Below are 19,851 nucleotides of genomic sequence, written 5' to 3' on the forward strand. Positions count from 1 at the left end.
GGCCAACCAACCAACCAACCAACCACGCCGGCCAACCAACCACGCCGGCCAACCACGCCGGCCAACCAACCACGCCGGCCAACCAACCACGCCGGCCAACCAACCACGCCGGCCAACCAACCACGCCGGCCAACCACGCCGGCCAACCAACCAACCAACCAACCACGCCGGCCAACCAACCAACCAACCAACCAACCACGCCGGCCAACCAACCAACCAACCAACCACGCCGGCCAACCAACCAACCAACCAACCACGCCGGCCAACCAACCAACCAACCACGCCAACCAACCAACCAACCACCAAAATAAATAACAAGCGAACCAAAGGAATAACAAGCGAACCAAAGGAATAACAAGCGAACCAAAGGAATAACAAGCGAACCAAAGGAATAACACCCACCCCTTTTTTTTCTCTTATATTTATTGTTCTTTTGGGAGGCACAATGGAAATTTCAGCTTGCGCTCATTTTTCGCTCGCCAACAGCGGGTACAGGTTACAATCCACAATCAGTACGTACTGAAGGTCTCCAATTAAATTTATATCTCCTGATAATAAAAAGGTGCACGTGCCCGACAGCAGTGGCAGCTGAAAGAAAAATAGTTGAAACAATATTTGCTTCTAGAGCTGCACCAACTGCTACTTTAAGGCTGTTTGGTGAAAGTTTGACAGGTAATTTCCTCAGGAAACGAAAAGAATTTTGCCTACATTATCCCTGATTGCAAAGAGGCTCTCACAAAACCCTTGATCAGTGCGAAATTATATCGGCGTTACGCTTCCTTTGCTTCAAAAGACATTAATTAATCTTTTTGTACGGAATTCAGACTTCCCGGCTATTCCTTTACCTTGCAGGAATGGCACAAAATGAAGGCGGCAATGTTTTATCGCCGCAAAAGGCAGCAGTTTCTCAGGAAATGAGCGATTCGGGCAACGCTGCAGTTTCCAGCGTCTCTCAGGCCGTGTTCTCGATGACAAGAGCAATTCCTTGTCCGCCGCCAATGCAAGCCGACCCAACTGCGTATTTCCCACCACGACGCCTGTACGGAAAAAAGAACAGTGAAAATTACTGATATTTAGGAAACCACAGCAGATGTCATTCGGATTTTATGAAAGGAAACTAGCTAGCAACTAAGTACTATTAAATATGTTTTAGAATGTGTCTTGCATCTGGGTAGGAACAACCCCAGGTTCCAGTATCAGTTGGGGAATGAGCTGTTAGAGAGCAGCGTAGGGGAAAGGGACCTGGGGGTCCTGGGGACAGCAGGGTGACCATGAGCCAGCACTGGGCCCTTGTGGCCAGGAAGCCAATGGGACCTGGGGTGGGTTAGAAGGGGGTGGTCAGTAGGTCCGAGAGGTTCTCCTGCCCCTCTGCTCTGCCCTGGGGAGACCACACCTGGGATCTTGTGTCCAGTTGTGGCCCCTCAGTTCCAGCAGGACAGGGAACTGCTGGAGAGAGTCCAGCGCAGCCACCAAGATGCTGCAGGGAGTGGAGCATCTCCCGTGTGAGGAAAGGCTGAGGGAGCTGGGGCTCTGAGCTGGACAAGAGGACACTGAGGGGTGACCTCATTCATGTTTACAGATATCTAAAGGGGGAGTGTCAGGAGGATGGAGCCAGGCTCTTCTCGGTGACAACCAGTGATAGGACAAGGGGTAATGGGTACAAACTGGAACACAGGAGGTTCCACTTAAATTTGAGAAGAAACTTGTTCCTGGTGAGGGTGGCAGAGCCTGGCCCAGGCTGCCCAGGGGGGTTGTGGAGTCTCCTTCTGTGCAGACATTCCAACCCGCCTGGACACCTTCCTGTGGAACCTCATCTGGGTGTTCCTGCTCCATGGGGGGATTGCACTGGATGAGCTTTCCAGGGCCCTTCCAACCCCTGACATCCTGTGATTCTGCATGTTGTTCTTTTTCTGGAAAAACATCATCCAGCCTCAACTGACGTTGGAATATTTCTGTAGAAAACAAGGTCTGGCTTTTTTACCATCAAGAAAGCCAAAGGAGACAGAATTTCTGAAAGCAGACTCAAAGTACCTTAATTCATGAACCAGATGAGCCGTGATCCGCGATCCCGACGCGCCCAAAGGGTGACCTATGGCGATGGCGCCGCCGTTGACGTTGGTTTTTTCAGGGTCGAGGCCCAAAACTTTTTCGACAGCTAAATACTGAGGTGCGAACGCCTCGTTCACCTGAAACGATAAAACCATTCACCTCTGATTTTCCGCACAAGCTTTCAGTGGCGTCTGCACGCATGGGATGAAATGCGACGTGTTTCTTCTCCAGGTCAATATGAAAAATGGTGTTGGTAAAAGCGGACGCAGACAACGCACAGGTTGTCAGGCCAAGCCATGAGGAGTAACCTCACGTTCATGTTTAAATTCCTTACCTCTACCAAATCCATGTCCTTCAGGGTCAATCCTGCTTTCTTCAGAACCTCGGTGATTGCAGGTACAGGGCCTGTTGGGAAATTGCGTGCAGTTAGTTAGATTAAAATAAAATAATAATAAAAGCTTATAAATACGTAGGAATAGCTTCGTAAAGCCTCATCAGATTCCATTCCATGAGTCTCTGTGCAGGCAATGAATCCAAGAAATAAAAAGGCTGTTCTGGAGCTTGCCAGACACGTGTTTAGTTACAGTTATTGTTGGTTTGGCGGTGTTAATATAATTGAACGGAAAATCTTCTAGTCAATAAAACTAACAAGAAAACGTTCCTTTGGACACAAGTCCCAGCCAACTAAAGCCAATAAGATTTTTTCTTTTGAGAATATTACAGAGTTTGGATATAAAACTGTTCTCTGGAAGAAAGTTGCCATTTATAACCGTGTATAATCCACTAGCGGTGATTAATCTCAAAGCACAGCTACCTAAGGAGACACTCCAAGATAATTCGAAAGGGCTAATTCATTTGAAATTTGAAAGGACAAAGATATTGAGATGACAGCTCATCATGAGACAAAAAAAACACCCCTAAAACATTAACAATCCTATGGCACGATGGTATTTTACCAGACTTTGTGAAGCAGGACTATCTATGTGTGTGAAAAGGCAGTTGCTCAGTCAGAAGGGATCAATCCCAAGGTGTCTGGATTGGAGGGTTTGTCTGCATTAAATTCTACTTGATTAGGAAGCATAAAATACGGGACTGGTGAAAAAAGAAGAGTAACTGGTTTGCCAAAATAATACCTGAATAGATGTGTAGCCTGGAATTCAATCTTAGCTTGAGCAACTCAAAGGGGTACATGGAGCCAAAACTCCTTCAACAAGCAGCGAGGAAGACAAATCAGAGCTACACATTTAATTATGGGAATTAAAGCTTATAGAAATTAAAGTGATTTTCAGGAGAAAAGTGGGTTTAAAAAAATTGAGAGCGTCTGTTTTCTTGAATTACTAACAGAGGGAAAAAGGAAAAAGGTGGGGGACTAAAAGAGCTAAAGTTATAGGTACCACATGTAGCCCTTCAGCCAAAGCGAGGAGTAAATCAGCCCTTGTGAGTAACACTCTGTAGTAAATACACAAAAGCCTTCAGAGCTATCAGACCCAGCACACTGCAGCCTCTCTCTCCTTCCTTTGGGACATCTAAATGCTGCTTGATGCTGTGCTATCAAAAGAATAAAATCTAAGATGCCTCTCAATCCCTGGGAAACTGATAGAACGACTTATCCTTGGTGCCATCTCAAGGCATATCAGGGCCAAGAGGGTCATTAGGGGCAGTCAACATGGCTGCACCAAGGCGAAGTCGTGCTTGACCAACCTCATTGACTTTTAGGAAGACATAACAAGGTGGATGGATGATGGCAGAGCAGTGGACGTGGTCTACCTTGACTTGAGTGAGGCATTTGACACAGTGTCCCACAGCATCCTCCCAGCTGAACTGAGGGAGTGCGGGCTGGATGAGCGGGGAGTGAGGTGGAGTGTGAGCTGGCTGAAGGGAAGAAGCCAGAGAGTCGTGGTCAATGGGCAGAGTCCAGTTGATCCTGTATCCAGTGCAGGGCCTCAGGGGCAGTGCTGGGGTCTATATTGTTCAATATATTCATTAGCGATTTGGATGAGTGAATAGAGTGACTATCAGCAAGTTTGCTGGTGACACCAAGCTGGGAGGAGTGGCTGACACGCCAGAGGCTGTGCTGCCATCAGAGACCTGGACAGGCTGGAGAGCTGGGCGGGAAAATGGAATGAAATAGAACAAGGGCAAGTGTAGAGTCTTGAATGTGGGCAGGAACAGCCCCAGGTTCCAGTGTAAGTTGGGGAATGAGCTGTTAGAGAGCAGCGTAGGGGAAAGGGACCTGGGGGTCCTGGGGACAGCAGGGTGACCATGAGCCAGCACTGGGCCCTTGTGGCCAGGAAGCCAATGGGACCTGGGGTGGGTTAGAAGGGGGTGGTCAGTAGGTCCGAGAGGTTCTCCTGCCCCTCTGCTCTGCCCTGGGGAGACCACACCTGGAATCTTGTGTCCAGTTGTGGCCCCTCAGTTCCAGCAGGACAGGGAACTGCTGGAGAGAGTCCAGCGCAGCCACCAAGATGCTGAAGGGAGTGGAGCATCTCCCGTGTGAGGAAAGGCTGAGGGAGCTGGGGCTCTGGAGCTGGACAAGAGGACACTGAGGGGGGACTCAGTCATGGTTACAGATATATAAAGGGGGAGTGTCAGGAGGATGGAGCCAGGCTCTTCTCGGTGACAACCAATGGTAGGACAAGGGGTAATGGGTACAAACTGGAACACAGGAGGTTCCACTTAAATTTGAGAAGAAACTTGTTCCTGGTGAGGGTGGCAGAGCCTGGCCCAGGCTGCCCAGGGGGGTTGTGGAGTCTCCTTCTGTGCAGACATTCCAACCCGCCTGGACACCTTCCTGTGGAACCTCATCTGGGTGTTCCTGCTCCATGGGGGGATTGCACTGGATGAGCTTTCCAGGGCCCTTCAACCCCTGCCATTCTCTGGTTCTGTGTTTTACCGTAACTCACCGATGCCCATGATGGAAGGGTCGCAGCCAGACGCATGATACGCGACTACTCGTGCCAGAGGAGTAAGACTGTGCTTTTTCAGGGCCGATTCACTGGCAATGATGACAGCACCAGCTCCATCGCACACCCCCTTGGAATGAGAGAGAAAAGCATCTTAAGTGGAGAATATAAACCCTGACACACTTCAAACTCAATATCCCTCTCACAAAAGCTTGAGTCCAGGATATTAATATTTAACAGACAATTAGTAGCGTTTATTCAAAACCACGGTCTTCCACTATTCTGTGGAAGATAAATGTAGGTGTCTAATTAATTTCAATGGTTTAGAAGCATTTTTGCCACTTGAAGCCTCCCTTACACTGGAAACATCGTTCTGTAGACTGGCAAGAACACTATTGATGGTGTATAATATTAATACAGACACCAAGTCCTATTTTGGAAAGGAATTATACAATTACAGCGGTCCTTCTGGCCCAAAGAACATTAATCAATTAATTAAGGTAATGACTGTAAGAGGAACAGTGATGCTAAGCACTCTGGGTAAGAGCAAAGCGTGGTTTGGACACAGAGGATACTAACGGTGGTAAAAGATGAGCAGCAGCCTTGCGCCTGCTAATTTGTAAAGCAAATATTCAGTAATCATTGCCCCCAAAAGAAAGCAGAACGGCTAATTCTACACAGGCAGCAAGTGCATCATTAGAGGCTGATGAGGAAGCGTTAATGACTCACTAAAAGCCCGGCGGCAACGCACAGAACCGAATTATAGGAGCGGACTGAAGGATCCCCCGCCATTTAGAGGCCGGGAGGGTTAATCGCGGCCATTTAATTCCAAAATCAGAAATAATATTCATCAAGAGGCAAAGGTGGCTCAGCGAGACATCAACGCGGCGACAATGGTTCATATCGACGCTTTCAGGAGCCGAGGCCTTGACGTACTCACCGAAGCGTTCCCGGCAGTGACCGTCCCGTCCTTTTTAAACACACAGGGGAGCTTTGCCAGCTGTTCTGGGGTGGTCTGGGGTTTGGGGTGCTCATCCTTTTCCATCGTTTCTTTCCCCTTTCTCGTTTTCACTTCAATCGGTGCCATCTCAGCCTTAAAGTAACCGGCGTCCTGAGCTGCGAGCACAAAAAGGGTTACACCAAGATGCACGAGCTACACAGAATCATTCCAATCAATGCTAAAAACAGACTAGATTTGAAGTTATATCAGAAACGCTTCCATTCTTAAACGGACTAACCAGCTTTACACCTCTGTTGGGTTTTGAGCGCGTATCGGTCACAGTCCTCCCGCGTGATGTTGTATTTTGCGGCCAGATTTTCAGCCGTAAGCGCCATAGGGAGTTTAACGTGCGTATCTGTTAGGCCGGCCCACAACGTGTCTTCCAGCTGCGTGAGAATTAGATAGAATACGAAAATTAATTGTTATTAGCAGTTTCTCGTTAACCAGCGCCTTCTTGGAAACTAGCGGCGCTTTGCAGAATTAACTCAGGTTACCTACAGATATTTTATTTAGATTAAAACAACTGTTGTGCATTATTTTAATTAATCTACATTGTGCTCTAGAGTGATTCTTCCCACTCACAACCCCGAGAGGCTTGGAAAAACCAACGATTCTTCGCATATCAGCGTATTTCACTCCTCCATAAACTATTTATTAGAGACCTACGAGAAAACACATCTGCCTTTCTGTTGTAATAGAAAAACAGTGTAGAAAAAACACCGAAATATCCTAATTTAGCATTTTGATGTTACAAAGAATCACAGAATCGACTGGGTTGGAAAAGACCTCAGAGATCATCAAGTCCAACCCTTGGTCCAACTCTAGTCTGTTACTAGATCATGGCACTAAGTGCCATGGCCAATCTCAGTTTAAAAACCTCCAGGGCCGGTGAGTCCAGCACCTCCCTGGGCAGCCATTCCAATGCCTGACCACTCTCTCTGCACAGAATTGCTTTCTCATCTCCAGCCTCAATTTAAGTTTAAGCCCCGTTGTCCTATTGCTGACTGCCTGGGAGAAGAGACCAAGCCCCACCTGGCTAGAACTGCCCTTCAGGTAGTTCTAGAGAGTGCTGAGCTCAGCTCTAAGCCTCCTCTTCTCCAGACTAAACAAGCCCAGCTCCCTCAGCCTCTCCCCATAGGGCTTGTGTTCCAGTCCCTTCCCCAGTCTTGTTGCTCTTCTCTGGCCCCGCTCCAGCACTTCAATCTCTTTCCTGAGCTGAGGGGCCCAGCACTGAACACAATACTCCAGGGGTGGCCTCCCCAATGCAGAGCACAGGGGAAGGATCACTGCCCTTGTCCTGCTGCCCACGCTGGTTTGGATCCAGGACAGGATCCCATTGGCCTTCTTGGCCACCTGGGCACACTGGTGGCTCCTGTTGAGCTTCCTGTCCATGAGTCCCCCCAGGTCCCTTTCTGCCTGGCTGCTCTCCAGCCACTCTGTGCCCAGCCTGGAGCGCTGCAGGGGGTTGTTGTGGCCAAAGCACGGTTTATTTACCCACTGCTACCCTCACTACCTTTAAAAGCAAAAGAAAATACCAGACCTTGAGTTCTGCTCCTAATCTGGTTCCAAACCGAATGTTTCGAACTGCATATGGAGCCTGGCTCATATTTTCAGCTCCGCCACACAGAACAACTTCAGAGTCGTTAAGGCAAATTTCCTGTTAAGAGAAAAAACAACTTGATTTAGGATTTAATTTGCTGGTTTGGTCAGACCGTAAAAACTGTTTTAGGAAAAGACGGACCACAAAATATGTCACTGTGGAGGGTGAACTTCTTCACAAAACCATGCAGGACAATAGGAAATCGCTACCAGTGGTAGCTAAAAAATCGACGTTAAGCCGCATCCCAAACATGAAGAACATGTTTCTACATATTTCTCTGATCTTAACACTCTGATAAAGGTTATAAACACAGAATGTCAGGGGTTGAAGGGCCCTGGAAAGCTCATCCAGTGCAATCCCCCCATGGAGCAGGAACACCCAGATGAGGTTCCACAGGAAGGTGTCCAGGCGGGTTGGAATGTCTGCACAGAAGGAGACTCCACAACCCCCCTGGGCAGCCTGGGCCAGGCTCTGCCACCCTCACCCCAAACAAGTTTCTTCTCAATTTTAAGTGGAACCTCTTGTGTTCCAGTTTGCACCCATTGCCCCTTGTCCTACCATTGGCTGTTACCGAGAAGAGCCTGGCTCCATCCTCCTGACACTCACCCTTTATATAAACATGAATGAGTCACCCCTCAGTGTCCTCTTGTCCAGCTCCAGAGCCCCAGCTCCCTCAGCCTTTCCTCCCACGGGAGATGCTCCACTCCCTGCAGCATCTTGGTGGCTGCGCTGGACTCTCTCCAGCAGTTCCCTGTCCTGCTGGAACTGAGGGGCCACCACTGGACACAAGATTCCAGGTGTGGTCTCCCCAGGGCAGAGCAGAGGGGCAGGAGAACCTCTCGGACCTACTGACCACCCCCTTCTAACCCACCCCAGGTCCCATTGGCTTCCTGGCCACAAGGGCCCAGTGCTGGCTCATGGTCACCCTGCTGGCCCCAGGACCCCCAGCTCCCTTTCCCCTACGCTGCTCTCTAACAGCTCATTCCCCAACTTACACTGGAACCTGGGGCTGTTCCTGCCCACATTCAAGACTCTACACTTGCCCTTGTTCTATTTCATTCCATTTTCCCGCCCAGCTCTCCAGCCTGTCCAGGTCTCTGATGGCAGCACAGCCTCTGCCGTGTCAGCCACTCCTCCCAGCTTGGTGTCACCAGCAAACTTGCTGACAGTCACTCTATTCCCTCGGCCAAATCATTGATGAATATATTGAATAATATATAAATAACACAGATTAAAAAATAAGAGCTTTATACCTGACATCCATTGGCAATGGATTGGAAACCAGAGCCACAAAGTCTGTTGACGGTGAGGGCTGGAACCGGGACGGGAACTCCCACCCGTAACCCAGCGTGTCTCGCGATATAAATCCCGTCGGCGGCGCTCTGTTGGCAGAACAAATAAAAGGGTTCATTATGCTCTGATTTCTTTAATACTCGGGGTGAAAAGGCAGCGTGGTGTAATTGCATCACTGCGATATGGTGGATGTTCAACAAAAATACTACTTGTGAGAAGAAGCACTTCAAAAACACACCATCCTATATGATCTGAAAGGGACTAAAGATGTTAAGACGGAAATCACAAACTTAAAGAGTCTTATGTTTTCCCTTTTTCTTATGTGGTGAGCACAGGTACGGAATAAAAAATGATAACAGCACTGTAAAGGGTCTTTTCCAAACAGAGAAAACATGTTCTTGGGGATCATACCCTAAGATAATATGAGTTATAAAGGCAAAGTTCTGTGTATAATGCTACTTGCCAATGCAAAAAAATAATCAAGCTACTTCTGCTGAAAGAGAGTTAATGGTGATACATTTAAACTTAAACATATAATACTTAGAAGGAATCCAGGACTAAAAAGAGAAAACCTATCGGATGGGGAAGTACAACGCAAAAATAAACCAAATGTAATTTCAACATGATTGTATCTACTTCCCGTGCACATTTGCATGCGTATTTATACTTTCCATGCTCAATACGAGCACGTGTATAAGTTATTTCCTCGCAGCATCGCGAGTGTATTTTCCTCCCGTGCTTCCACATAAGCACGTGTAGTACTCCGTGCACATCTGCACGTGTATCTCTCCTCACAGGATTGCGAGTGTGTTATAAATTGACCCTTGCAGGATTGCGAGTGTACACTTTCCGTACTCAATACGAGTACGTGTATCCCTTTAAATACTCCCACACCACGTTCAGGCAAGTGTGGACTCTTCCCGGACTCAGGGGCAGCTCCGGCATTGTTTTTGGTGATGCCATGTGCATGCACACTGTGGACCACAGTATGTTTGGGATTGGAAGGGACCTCAAAAGCCCATCCAGTGCAATCCCCCCATGGAGCAGGAACACCCAGATGAGGTTACACAGGAAGGTGTCCAGGCGGGTTGGAATGTCTGCACAGAAGGAGACTCCACAACCCCCCTGGGCAGCCTGGGCCAGGCTCTGCCACCCTCACTGAGAAGAAGTTTCTTCTCAAATTTAAGTGGAACCTCTTGTGTTCCAGTTTGAACCCATTACCCCTTGTCCTATCATTGTTTGCCACTGAGAAGAGCCTGGCTCCATCCTCATGGCACTCACCCTTTATATATTTATAAACATTAATAAGGTCACCGCTCAGTCTCCTCTTCTCCAAACTAAAGAGCCCCAGCTCCCTCAGCCTTTCTTCATAAGGGAGATGCTCCACTCCCTTAATCATCTTTGTTGCCCTGCGCTGGACTCTCTCCAGCAGTTCCCTGTCCTGCTGGAACTGAGGGGCCACAACTGGACACAATATTCTAGATGGGGTCTCACCAGGGTGGAGTAGAGGGGAAGGAGAACCTCTCTCGATCTACTGACCACCCCCCTTGTAATACACCCCAGGTACCATTGGCTTCCTGGCCACAAGGGCCCAGTGCTGGCTCATGGTCACCCTGCTGGCCCCAGGACCCCCAGGTCCCTTTCCCCTACACTGCTCTCTAATATGTACTTTCCCAACCTCTACTGGAACCTGGGGTTGTTCCTGCCCAGATTCAAGACTCTACACTTGCCCTTGTTAAATTTCATCAGGTTATTCCCCGCCCAGCTCTCCAGCCTGTCCAGGTCTCTGATGGCAGCACAGCCTCTGGCGTGTCAGCCACTCCTCCCAGCTTGGTGTCATCAGCAAACTCGCTGACAGTCACTCTATTCCCTCGTCTAAATCGTTAATGAATATATTGAATAATATTGGCCTCAGCACTGCCCCCTGAGGCACTGCACTAGATACTGGCCTCCAACTAGACTCCGCACCATTGACTACCACTCTCTGGCTTCTCTCCTTAAGCCAGTTTGCAACCCACCTCACTACTCTATTGTCCAGACCACACTCCCTCAGTTCAGCTGTGAGGATGCTGTGGGACACTGTGGCAAAGGCTTTGCTGAAGTCAAGGTAGAGCACATCCACCGCTCTGCCATCATCCATCCACCTTGGTACATTCTCCTAAAAGGCTATGAGGTCGGTCAAGCACGACTTCCCCTTGGTGCAGCCATGCTGACTGCCCCTAATAACCCTCTTATCCTTGATATGCCTTGAGATGGCACCAAGGACAAGCTGTTCCATCACTTTCCCAGGGACAGAGGTGAGGCAGAATACAACGCAAAGTAAATTCAGAATACAAAGCAAAACCAAACCAGAAATGCTCTTTGCTGTCTTGCTTAAAACAATACCCTAATCGTAATATCCTAAACCTAACCCTAATATGTGGGTAAAGGCAGTTTTGCAATGCTGGTGCTCTGTACATAACAAGCTCTTTGGAAAAAATATGATTGCTCCCAATAATATCACAAATCATGCAGGGTTAGTCCCTTAAACAGGAAACATAACACTATAAACGCTACTTACACATTTAATTTCCACCCCTTTGGCTTCTTCTTGGCTGCAAACCATATGTAACTATGTATAGGACCAGAGGATGAATAAAAGCGCTGCTGACCAGCGAATTTCCCACGCTACCAACCTGTATGACGTTGCCGACGATGACGCTGTCGATGATCTCGGGAGAGACTTTGCCGGCGGCCAGCGCGGCCCGAGCGGCGATTTCCGTCAGGTCGGTGGCGCTGAAATCCTTCAGCAAACCTCCGTAGGCCCCGAACGGCGTTCGCTTCGCCGCGACGATGAACACGCCTGCGGGAGGAGCGAGAATTAGCCAGATAACCAACGGCGAATCACCATCCTAAGCGGGTAACATCCTAAATTCAGAAGCAGGTTGTAAAGCAAAGAAATGTGAAGCCACACAGTTCAAGATCAGGGCTCTAAATGGGCACCAGGGGCACCAGAATCACCTCGGGGCTCAAAATGGCGGCACCAGGGGCACCAGAATCACCTCAGGGCACAAAATGGCGGCACCAGGGGCACCAGAATCACCTCAGGGCTCAAAATGGTGGCACCAGAATCACCTCAGGGCTCAAAATGGTGGCACCAGAATCACCTCGGGGCTCAAAATGGCGGCACCAGGGGCACCAGAATCACCTCAGGGCACAAAATGGCGGCACCAGAATCACCTCAGGGCTCAAAATGGCGGCACCAGAATCACCTCAGGGCTCAAAATGGCGGCCCTGGGGGCACCAGAATCACCTCAGAGCTCAAAATGGTGGCACCAGAATCACCTCAGGGCTCAAAATGGTGGCACCAGAATCACCTCGGGGCTCAAAATGGCGGCACCCGGGGCACCAGAATCACCTCAGGGCTCAAAATGGCGGCCAGAGGGGTGATGGGATCACCTCACAAGAATGTCCTTGAGGTGCTGGAGCGAGTGGAGAGAAGGGAACGGAGCTGGGGAAGGGGCTGGAGCACAAGTGTGATGGGAGCGGCTGAGGGACCTGGGGGGTTCAGCTGGAGAACAGGAGCTGAGGGGACACAGGGACACAAAGAAACGGCCTCAAGTTGCACCAGGGGAGGTTGAGGTTGGATCTGGGGAACAATTTCTTCCCCAAAGGGCTGTGGGGCATTGGAACAGGCTGCCCAGGGCAGTGCTGGAGTCACCATCCCTGGAGGGGTTGGAAATACACACCGATGAGGTTCTTAGTGACATCGGTCAGTGCCAGGGGTGGGTGAACAGTTGGACTTGATGATCTTGAGGGTCTCTTCCAACCAAAATGATTCTATGATTGTAAGGTATGCAGAATCAATGGTCAGAAAGCAAGACTAGGAAGATTCCAGAAAGCGATTTGAAAAAAAACACCACACCCAGATACAGATTTGCGGACAAACGCATTGGCCAGAAGCAGAATTTCAACTCTGGAAAAGCCGCCTTTGAACTAAACTGAATATCTTGGCACAGCGTCGCTGCTCCCACGTGCGCCCATTTGTGACCTTTCCCCCAGTTGAACAACAGAGCCACGAAACATCCCCGGTTATATTAAGTAACACTAGGAGGAGAAATACAGACACAGGAATGCAGGCGAATGAAAACGCCTGTGCGTTAAGCAGCTTGTGAATGCTGTTTTCAGGTCTGGAATCCAGATTATTTTGTTGGGTTTATTTTCAGGTTGAGGGTTCTCTTCTTTTTCTCCTGTATCCGGATCCCAGGCTGCGCGATTTATACAAAAGAACTTTTCAAACTGGTCAAGGTCACACTCACAACCTGAATACAATGTTAAAACCTGGAGCAGGCAATTAATACACTTATTATCTGGGGGATAATTTAAGCAAGAATTGCAGCTAAAAGATAGGAATGAATGCAAAAAACATGGGTTTTGAAGCCACGAAAAGAGCAAAACAAAGTAACACCCTAAAAACGTGCTAAGCAGGCTGCTGCTGATCCCTTAAAACGTAGCACTGACACAGTAAATATTCCAAAACTATGAAAAGGCAGAATTTATTTCCTCAAAAGAACAAACAGCTGCTAATTTATACACCTAAAAGGCCACTTTTCAGGTTTTTAAGTGCAAAGGGAGCACCACAATCACTACAAATATGGATGTCAAGAGGTTTCTATATAGTCAGAGGTGTGAAAAGTAGCAAAGCTGGTGATGTGAGGAAGGTCTTGTACCCAGGTTGGGAACAACTGCTCGGAACCGGTCCCTTTTATATGTTATATCCATCATTGTTTTTCACTCTTTATTTAAGAGATGCCAGCAAATAATTCACTTTAATCCAACACAATTATCGAATGGTCCCTTTGAGACTTCATCAAATATTAACAACGTAAAGCAAAAGACCCGTAGCTGGTCACAAAGCTTTGCTGCGGCGCAAACTAAAACAACTTGTTCTCCTCCCTTTTGGCCACGGTGTCGCTTATTCACATTATTTGCTGAATAGCGCAAGGATGGAACTTTGCCCTTCAGCTTTCACAATAACATCTCTCTCTCTCACCCTGGTCGCTCACTAAATCTCTAAGGGAAAAAGCAGCACAACCTGTGTGGAGTTATAAATGAGCACCGAGCCTTTCCCATAAGGACTTTTAAAAATATTATTACTGCAGAGCCTTCCTATTTTTGCTTGATTGGAGAGACACCTCCAAATAAAGGACCCCATGGTCTTCAGTAGCTCTAAATCCCCATTAATTAGTACCATTCTACATTACCATGGCAAGACTTCCAAAGCCTCTGCAATTTTCCAAGGTGATAAAACATCGGATGAAAGCGGAATACACTGGAATAAGGAAACTTTTAGGGCTAGAAAGCAAAGGTCACTCTGAATCCTCACCAAACACTGAGTTCAAGGCTTCTTTTAATCAGGTTTTGTTAATCACCCGCTGCCAAAGTGGCTGTTATAACATTCCTTAATCCTCCAGCATTTCTTGGTATGACAATATTTCATCAGATCCTCTTTTAAAAGCCTAAAAAACAACTGGTAACCTCCCCCAAAAATTAACGGGCGAGAAGTGCATATGAAAAACATTATTGCAAGAGAGAAGATTATGAAATGGGCACAGAAAACTACCACCAAACAAGTTTGGGCAAAGCTGCTCTCTATTATCAGTTCAGCGGAGCAATATGGAATTACACTAATTACACCAAAGAGAATTACAGAATTAAATTACACTAGACAGGCTCTCAGCCCTGAAACCTCAAACCGTGATTATAAACGTTATTATTTAGGTACCACCCGCCAAACAGCAAAGCCCTGTCAAACAGATAAAAAGCACAATTTCATTACACTCCAGTTTTGCTTTTAAAGAATATTGGGGTGTATTCACCTCATTTTTAAGAGGCATAACATTTAAACTGCGTAAAGCAGAAAGCACTTCTTTCCACAAAATACTTGGCGCTGACACAGGCGGGGGGGTGGATGTGATAAAATAAAGTTATTAAGTGTCACTTCTAGTCACTGCACGCAAATAGGGACAGTTATTTGACACATATATGCGTATATATTAAAGCTAGGTAGATAAAATCTGGGTTTATTTCTACCACAAGTGGCTTAAGCGCTGCAGCAAGTCAAGCACCGCCGGTCACCTTTCCCTCAGACCCGCCCGCCATGACACGACCAGCCCGGGTCCCGCTGTCCCCTCAGTGCCCGGCGGCCACGCCACCCTCGCTGGGGAGCCCCACAACCCCCCCCCGGTACCGGGGAACCGCCGGGGAACCGCAAGGAACCCGCCGGGGCTGAGGAAACCTCACCCCTCAGAAGCGCCATGGCCGCCCCGCTTCTCTCCGCTCCCGCCGCGCCTGCGCCTGACCCGCCGCACATTCGTCACGCTGGGGGCGGAGTGAAACCAGCATTTTAAAAGATATTTTTAATATATTTCTCCCCCCCCATCCGCAGCTGAATGCCGCGGATGCGGTGAGGAAGGTTGTACCGGGAAAAGTTACCTCAGACCCTGAGGGCGCGTCCCTGTGAGCGGCTTTAATGGCGGTTTGGCGCCCTGAGGCGCTTCGCCCTGTTTCCAACCTTCATCCTGTTCAAAGTTGGACTTTCCTCGGGAGAATCCACAAAAAAACAGCCTTTTCAAAGGTGTTTTTGAAAAAAATACATGTTGAGGTGTATTTGGGTGTGTAAAACCTTTAGTGGATTCACTGAGACTGTCTGGCGGATGAGTGTATTTTTACTTTGCATACGAAGAAAAGTTGTCACGTCTTCATTCAGTTTAAGTTTCATCAATTTTGTATTGTTTTCCTGCAAACAATCCAATGTTTGAGTCAAAATAATCTTTCAGCAGCATTCCCTATATAATTGCAATGGTTTAATGAATCTATTCACACAGCAACAGGCAACTTTGTCTTTAAAAAAAGCAGATTTTATGCTATTTTTTTCCCCTCTCTGCCATTGATTTACCTGGCACTACATCCCCCTCATTCATTAACAAGAGTTCATAAGATCCCACCCTTAATTAGTTTCTAATTAGCTCACAATATTTCAGCACCTTCATTAAGTGATAACTCCTACGCCTTTTAAAGCCTTAAGTAAAAGCTTTGAGACCGTTCATTTGTGTTTGTAAAGTGCTTTGTAATTTTTAAATAGAAATGTTACCCACCTGTAGGATATCAAAGTGTATTTTTCACGCTTCCATTTTTGACCAAAAGTCACGATTTCTTCAAAAGTGTTTATTTCACATTTTTTGTATCCACAGCTGAATATTACAGTGACTATTACAAGCGTTTTCCTATAAACAGAAGTGTAGTTTACAGATTTGTTCCAAATGGAAAGATATTTTATAAGCAGTATTTCATCTACAGTATCTCCTGTATATCATTTAACTTCATTAAGAGCAGCTTTACCTTCTGCTTTTTAAGGTAATTAAGCTCCACATCCACCCCGAAAATCCCTAAACAAACAAACAGACATTGCGCTATAATAGCACATTTTTCTTATTTCAACATAATTCTAAAGCCTTTGTCCACTGGCTTTTATATTTTAAAGGAAATTATATATTCATTGGGGACTATGCACTCTGGATTGTTTTAGGATCTATATTGTTCGAACTTCTTTCAGGAAAATCAATTTATAACCGTAATAAACGTGAAACAATAAAGTTGGAGGAAAAAGCTTCATGCACTTTGTTTTCATTAGGTTATCGTATTTATATGCAAGGACGAAATGCTGATTTATCAGCTTAATACGCTCTGAAATACGCACTTTGCTCATTTATTGTTGCAAACTGGACCAAAACAACCTGTTGTTTCAAGTGCGTCTTTTCCACTTGGTTCTGCAAATGACACGAGGGGGAGTTCGTATCTTATTCATATTTTTGGTGTGATTTGAGTGGTTTAAGTTGAAATATCAGGCAAATGAGCCACTGTGCTCTAATTCTGAAACACACCCGTGTTTTCTAACTCATCCAAAGGCTTTTTAGATACTTTCACGATACTTGAAACTTCTGCAAAATCACCTTACAAAAAAGCCCAAATTCTGCTTTATTATTATAATTATTTTCAACTGTGATGCATTGGGGGGGGAAAAAGGGATAAAATAAAATTCAGAGCATTGCAAAAACATCCGTTTGCAAAAAGTCAGAAGAGGTAGGTCCAATAAATTAAACTATCGCAGAGGAGGTGATGGGAGAGGGCATAAATTATCATTATTGTATAGAAAGGCACTACTGTATATACCCAGTAGACGCAAATGCTTGACGATGATGGTTTAGAGGTAGCGCTGGTACTATACAAGCAATAAGTTTTAGTCTCTAATTAATTGGGTGATGATGAGAGGAAAATAACTTTTAAGTCTGGCCTTAGGCTGGGGCTAAACCATTCGAAACACGGGATTTACCCACCAATAGGTTTCTTCACAGCACTCCATTTCTTTAAAAATGTGCTTTTTTTGGCTCGTAATATACATATATAGTACATACAGGACTCTTACCGTTTGTATATACATAGATTACATACACCATGTTGAAATCAAAATGCTCTGTATCTCAAAAGGTGGCTGCAGCGTGGCGGGATTTTGTGTGTTTTTAAGCGATTTCCCATTTTAATCCTCTGAGGAGTTTGGTTTGTTTTAATTAATAAGTTAGATTAAAAAAGAAATTGGAACAGGATTGGAATTGGTTGTAGACAAAGAGTTCGTGTTGACTCCTCAATGGTTTCAATGACTACGTTGCAATTTTGGATTAAAGCATTTCATGTCTTCATTTGCTTCTCTTCTTCGTTTTTCTAAGCCCTGTATTTGCACGACTATGAAAATTTCAGATGGCTGTTGAACTAAATACAATTTTGCCATGGACTGCTAAGGCTGGGACTAACCCACCCAACAGAAACAGCAGCAATTATTAAACCGGGTTGGTTTTGCACGTCTTATCTACGCGTGCGATTCGGAACCTCAACGGCCGCTGCATCAAAGCTTTTGACTTTTAAAAGCCGAGGAAAAGCCAAGAGCAGAGATTAAGATGATGCTCGTCTATCCTAGAAGCAGGAGGCCTAAAGTTGTCCCTTGTCTCAAGATTATTTCACCAGGACTAAACCTTTGTGAGTCACTTGACAACGGAATTAAGGCCAAGCTGGATGTACATAGGGGAGCAACCGGATTTTTCAAATCTCAAATTTGCGATAAATTCCACGTCGCGGCATCCAAGCCCAGCTCGATAAATACGTATCGCACCTTCCGCAATCTACTTTCTAACTCGCTATCGTGATAGTTCGTAGCAACAAGAGGCAGAACTGAATAGCCCGTTATTAATACAGACAAAACCACCTCAGTATTAGACAAGTTACACGTCCCTCAAGGCAGCAAAAGTGTCTCAGATTTTGGGTTTAACTGCCATTTCTTCATCGACACCTGTGAAGATCAAAGTGAGTCGGCTCCCGCTCATCGTTCTTTTTTGTTAGTGGCTTTGGGGCTCTGAACTGTAGCAACATAAAATCAAGCAGTAAAAAATAAATCTACATGTCAAGTAGTATTATTCTGAGCTGCAAATTACCCCCCAAAAGAAAAAAGAATCACATATAGATCAGTCTCTTTTTTTTTTACTGTACAGTTTAACATCCATTTATTACTGTGGATCGGTGGTTCTTTTAAACCTGTTGTTTAAACAGCTCCTTAAATTCCTTTTAGTGATTTTTCTGCCTTGGCTGGAGGTCTCTGGGTAAGGAAGGCTGAGCTTAACTCCATGTTCTTCAGACTTTCTGGAGAAATTCCAAGTTGAGCGAAGCGGGGATGTGAATGGAGTCCATGGTTATGGAGGAGGGGTTGAAGGGGAACAAAACCGGGAACATGTGCTTGAAGTCCAAGAGCAGCTGCGGAGGGTCGTTTCGCTCCTGCAAGTGCGTCTGCGAGGTGCAGAAGAAGAAAAATGCATCAATCGTTGGCTTTTCTTTGCATTTCTCATCCTCAAAGGCTTGAGAAGCTACAAAATGTTTGGTTTTCATGTCTTTATTTCTCCCTGAGTTGCCTTGTGGCTCAGAAATAATTCAATTTCTCACCGGCTCCCCGCAGCCTCACTTCTGAGTCACGTTGCATTAGCTGAGCTGGGAACTTAATTGCTTATTGCACTTTGTAATTAACAGCCTCGTTATCCCTACAGCTGTGTGTTGCAAGAGCGCGAAATCCCGGACAACACGCAAAATTACAAAACGCCTGAGTTATGCTAACGAAATCTGTATTAACTCGTTACTGTCCCCCCCACTTTAAAGCCTCTAATTTACCTGGATGTCTCGTATGAAAGCTACAGTCACACGTTCTTCAAACTCATTCACGGGAGTGTAGAGATTAAGTATCTTTACAATCTGTTGAGAACAAAACAGCGTTACAGAGACTCAGAGGAGCCCAGAATTCAAAGCACCACTAATATTTTGTCTTGATACGACCAGAACAAGTTTCCCTTGACTCTCTTGAGAAGCAGAAGTAGCACAAGAACCATCCTGATGTTCCTTTGTCCGCTGGAAGGTGCGTGAAGCATCTACAGACCTGCCCAAATCACTTTTTGGGTCAATATGTGTAAATTGGGAATTAAATTGAACAAGGGATTTAACCAGGGACTTCAGGCAGCTGGCACATGGTGACGTGAGTGACCGGTACGGCTGACGTCACCTCTACAACAGTTCTGCTCCCCCACAACCGCTGGTCACCACGTTCAAGATGGAGAAAAGATGCCCAAGAATCACCAGAGATCAGTTCACACCTCTGGCTTCTCCCTCTTACGACATTATCAACTTAAGACCACGCAATCCAGCGGCAAAGAACATGAGTTTAGATCCTCTTGGAACAGAATCTCCAAGTTTAAGGTCAGATCCAGCCTAGAGGGGCCATTCTCAACCCCAGATCCCAATTTTGCTGGGCACCCTGCAGGCTTAGCCAGGTTAGACCTGGGAAGAGCAGCTGGGTTTAAAATCCCACGTGTCTGACTTATACCACGAATCCCTCAGCGCTGGGTTTAATCTTTGAACATGGAAATCTCCACCCCGCT

At 46.5% G+C, this 19,851-nt stretch overlaps 2 protein-coding genes across 3 annotated transcripts in view; both read right to left on the reverse strand.

Moving 5' to 3' along the window:
* Positions 1–403: 403 nt before the first annotated feature.
* ACAA2 (acetyl-CoA acyltransferase 2) lies at positions 404–15,262 on the reverse strand. The gene is made up of 10 exons (XM_082074832.1): positions 15,128–15,262; positions 11,521–11,687; positions 8,806–8,934; positions 7,493–7,609; positions 6,191–6,338; positions 5,893–6,068; positions 4,953–5,082; positions 2,384–2,454; positions 2,032–2,186; positions 404–1,037 (listed from the first exon to the last, which is right to left on the reverse strand). Exons 1-10 carry the CDS (start codon positions 15,195–15,197, stop codon positions 953–955), a joined length of 1,248 nt encoding a protein of 415 aa, XP_081930958.1. The 5' UTR covers positions 15,198–15,262; the 3' UTR covers positions 404–952.
* Positions 15,263–16,030: 768 nt separating this feature from the next.
* Positions 16,031–19,851, reverse strand: part of MYO5B (myosin VB) — an 81,799-nt gene continuing 77,978 nt past the window's right edge. For both annotated transcript variants that reach the window (XM_082075253.1, XM_082075252.1), the window contains exons 38-39: positions 19,091–19,171; positions 16,031–18,715 (exon numbers count right to left, since the gene is read on the reverse strand). In XM_082075253.1, coding sequence (XP_081931379.1) covers positions 18,563–18,715; positions 19,091–19,171 — 234 coding nt within the window. In that variant the 3' untranslated portion in view covers positions 16,031–18,562. The remainder of the gene's footprint in view (positions 18,716–19,090; positions 19,172–19,851) is intronic.

Source organism: Streptopelia decaocto (assembly GCF_964273445.1).
Source record: "Streptopelia decaocto genome assembly, chromosome: Z".
Lineage (NCBI taxonomy): Eukaryota > Metazoa > Chordata > Aves > Columbiformes > Columbidae > Streptopelia > Streptopelia decaocto.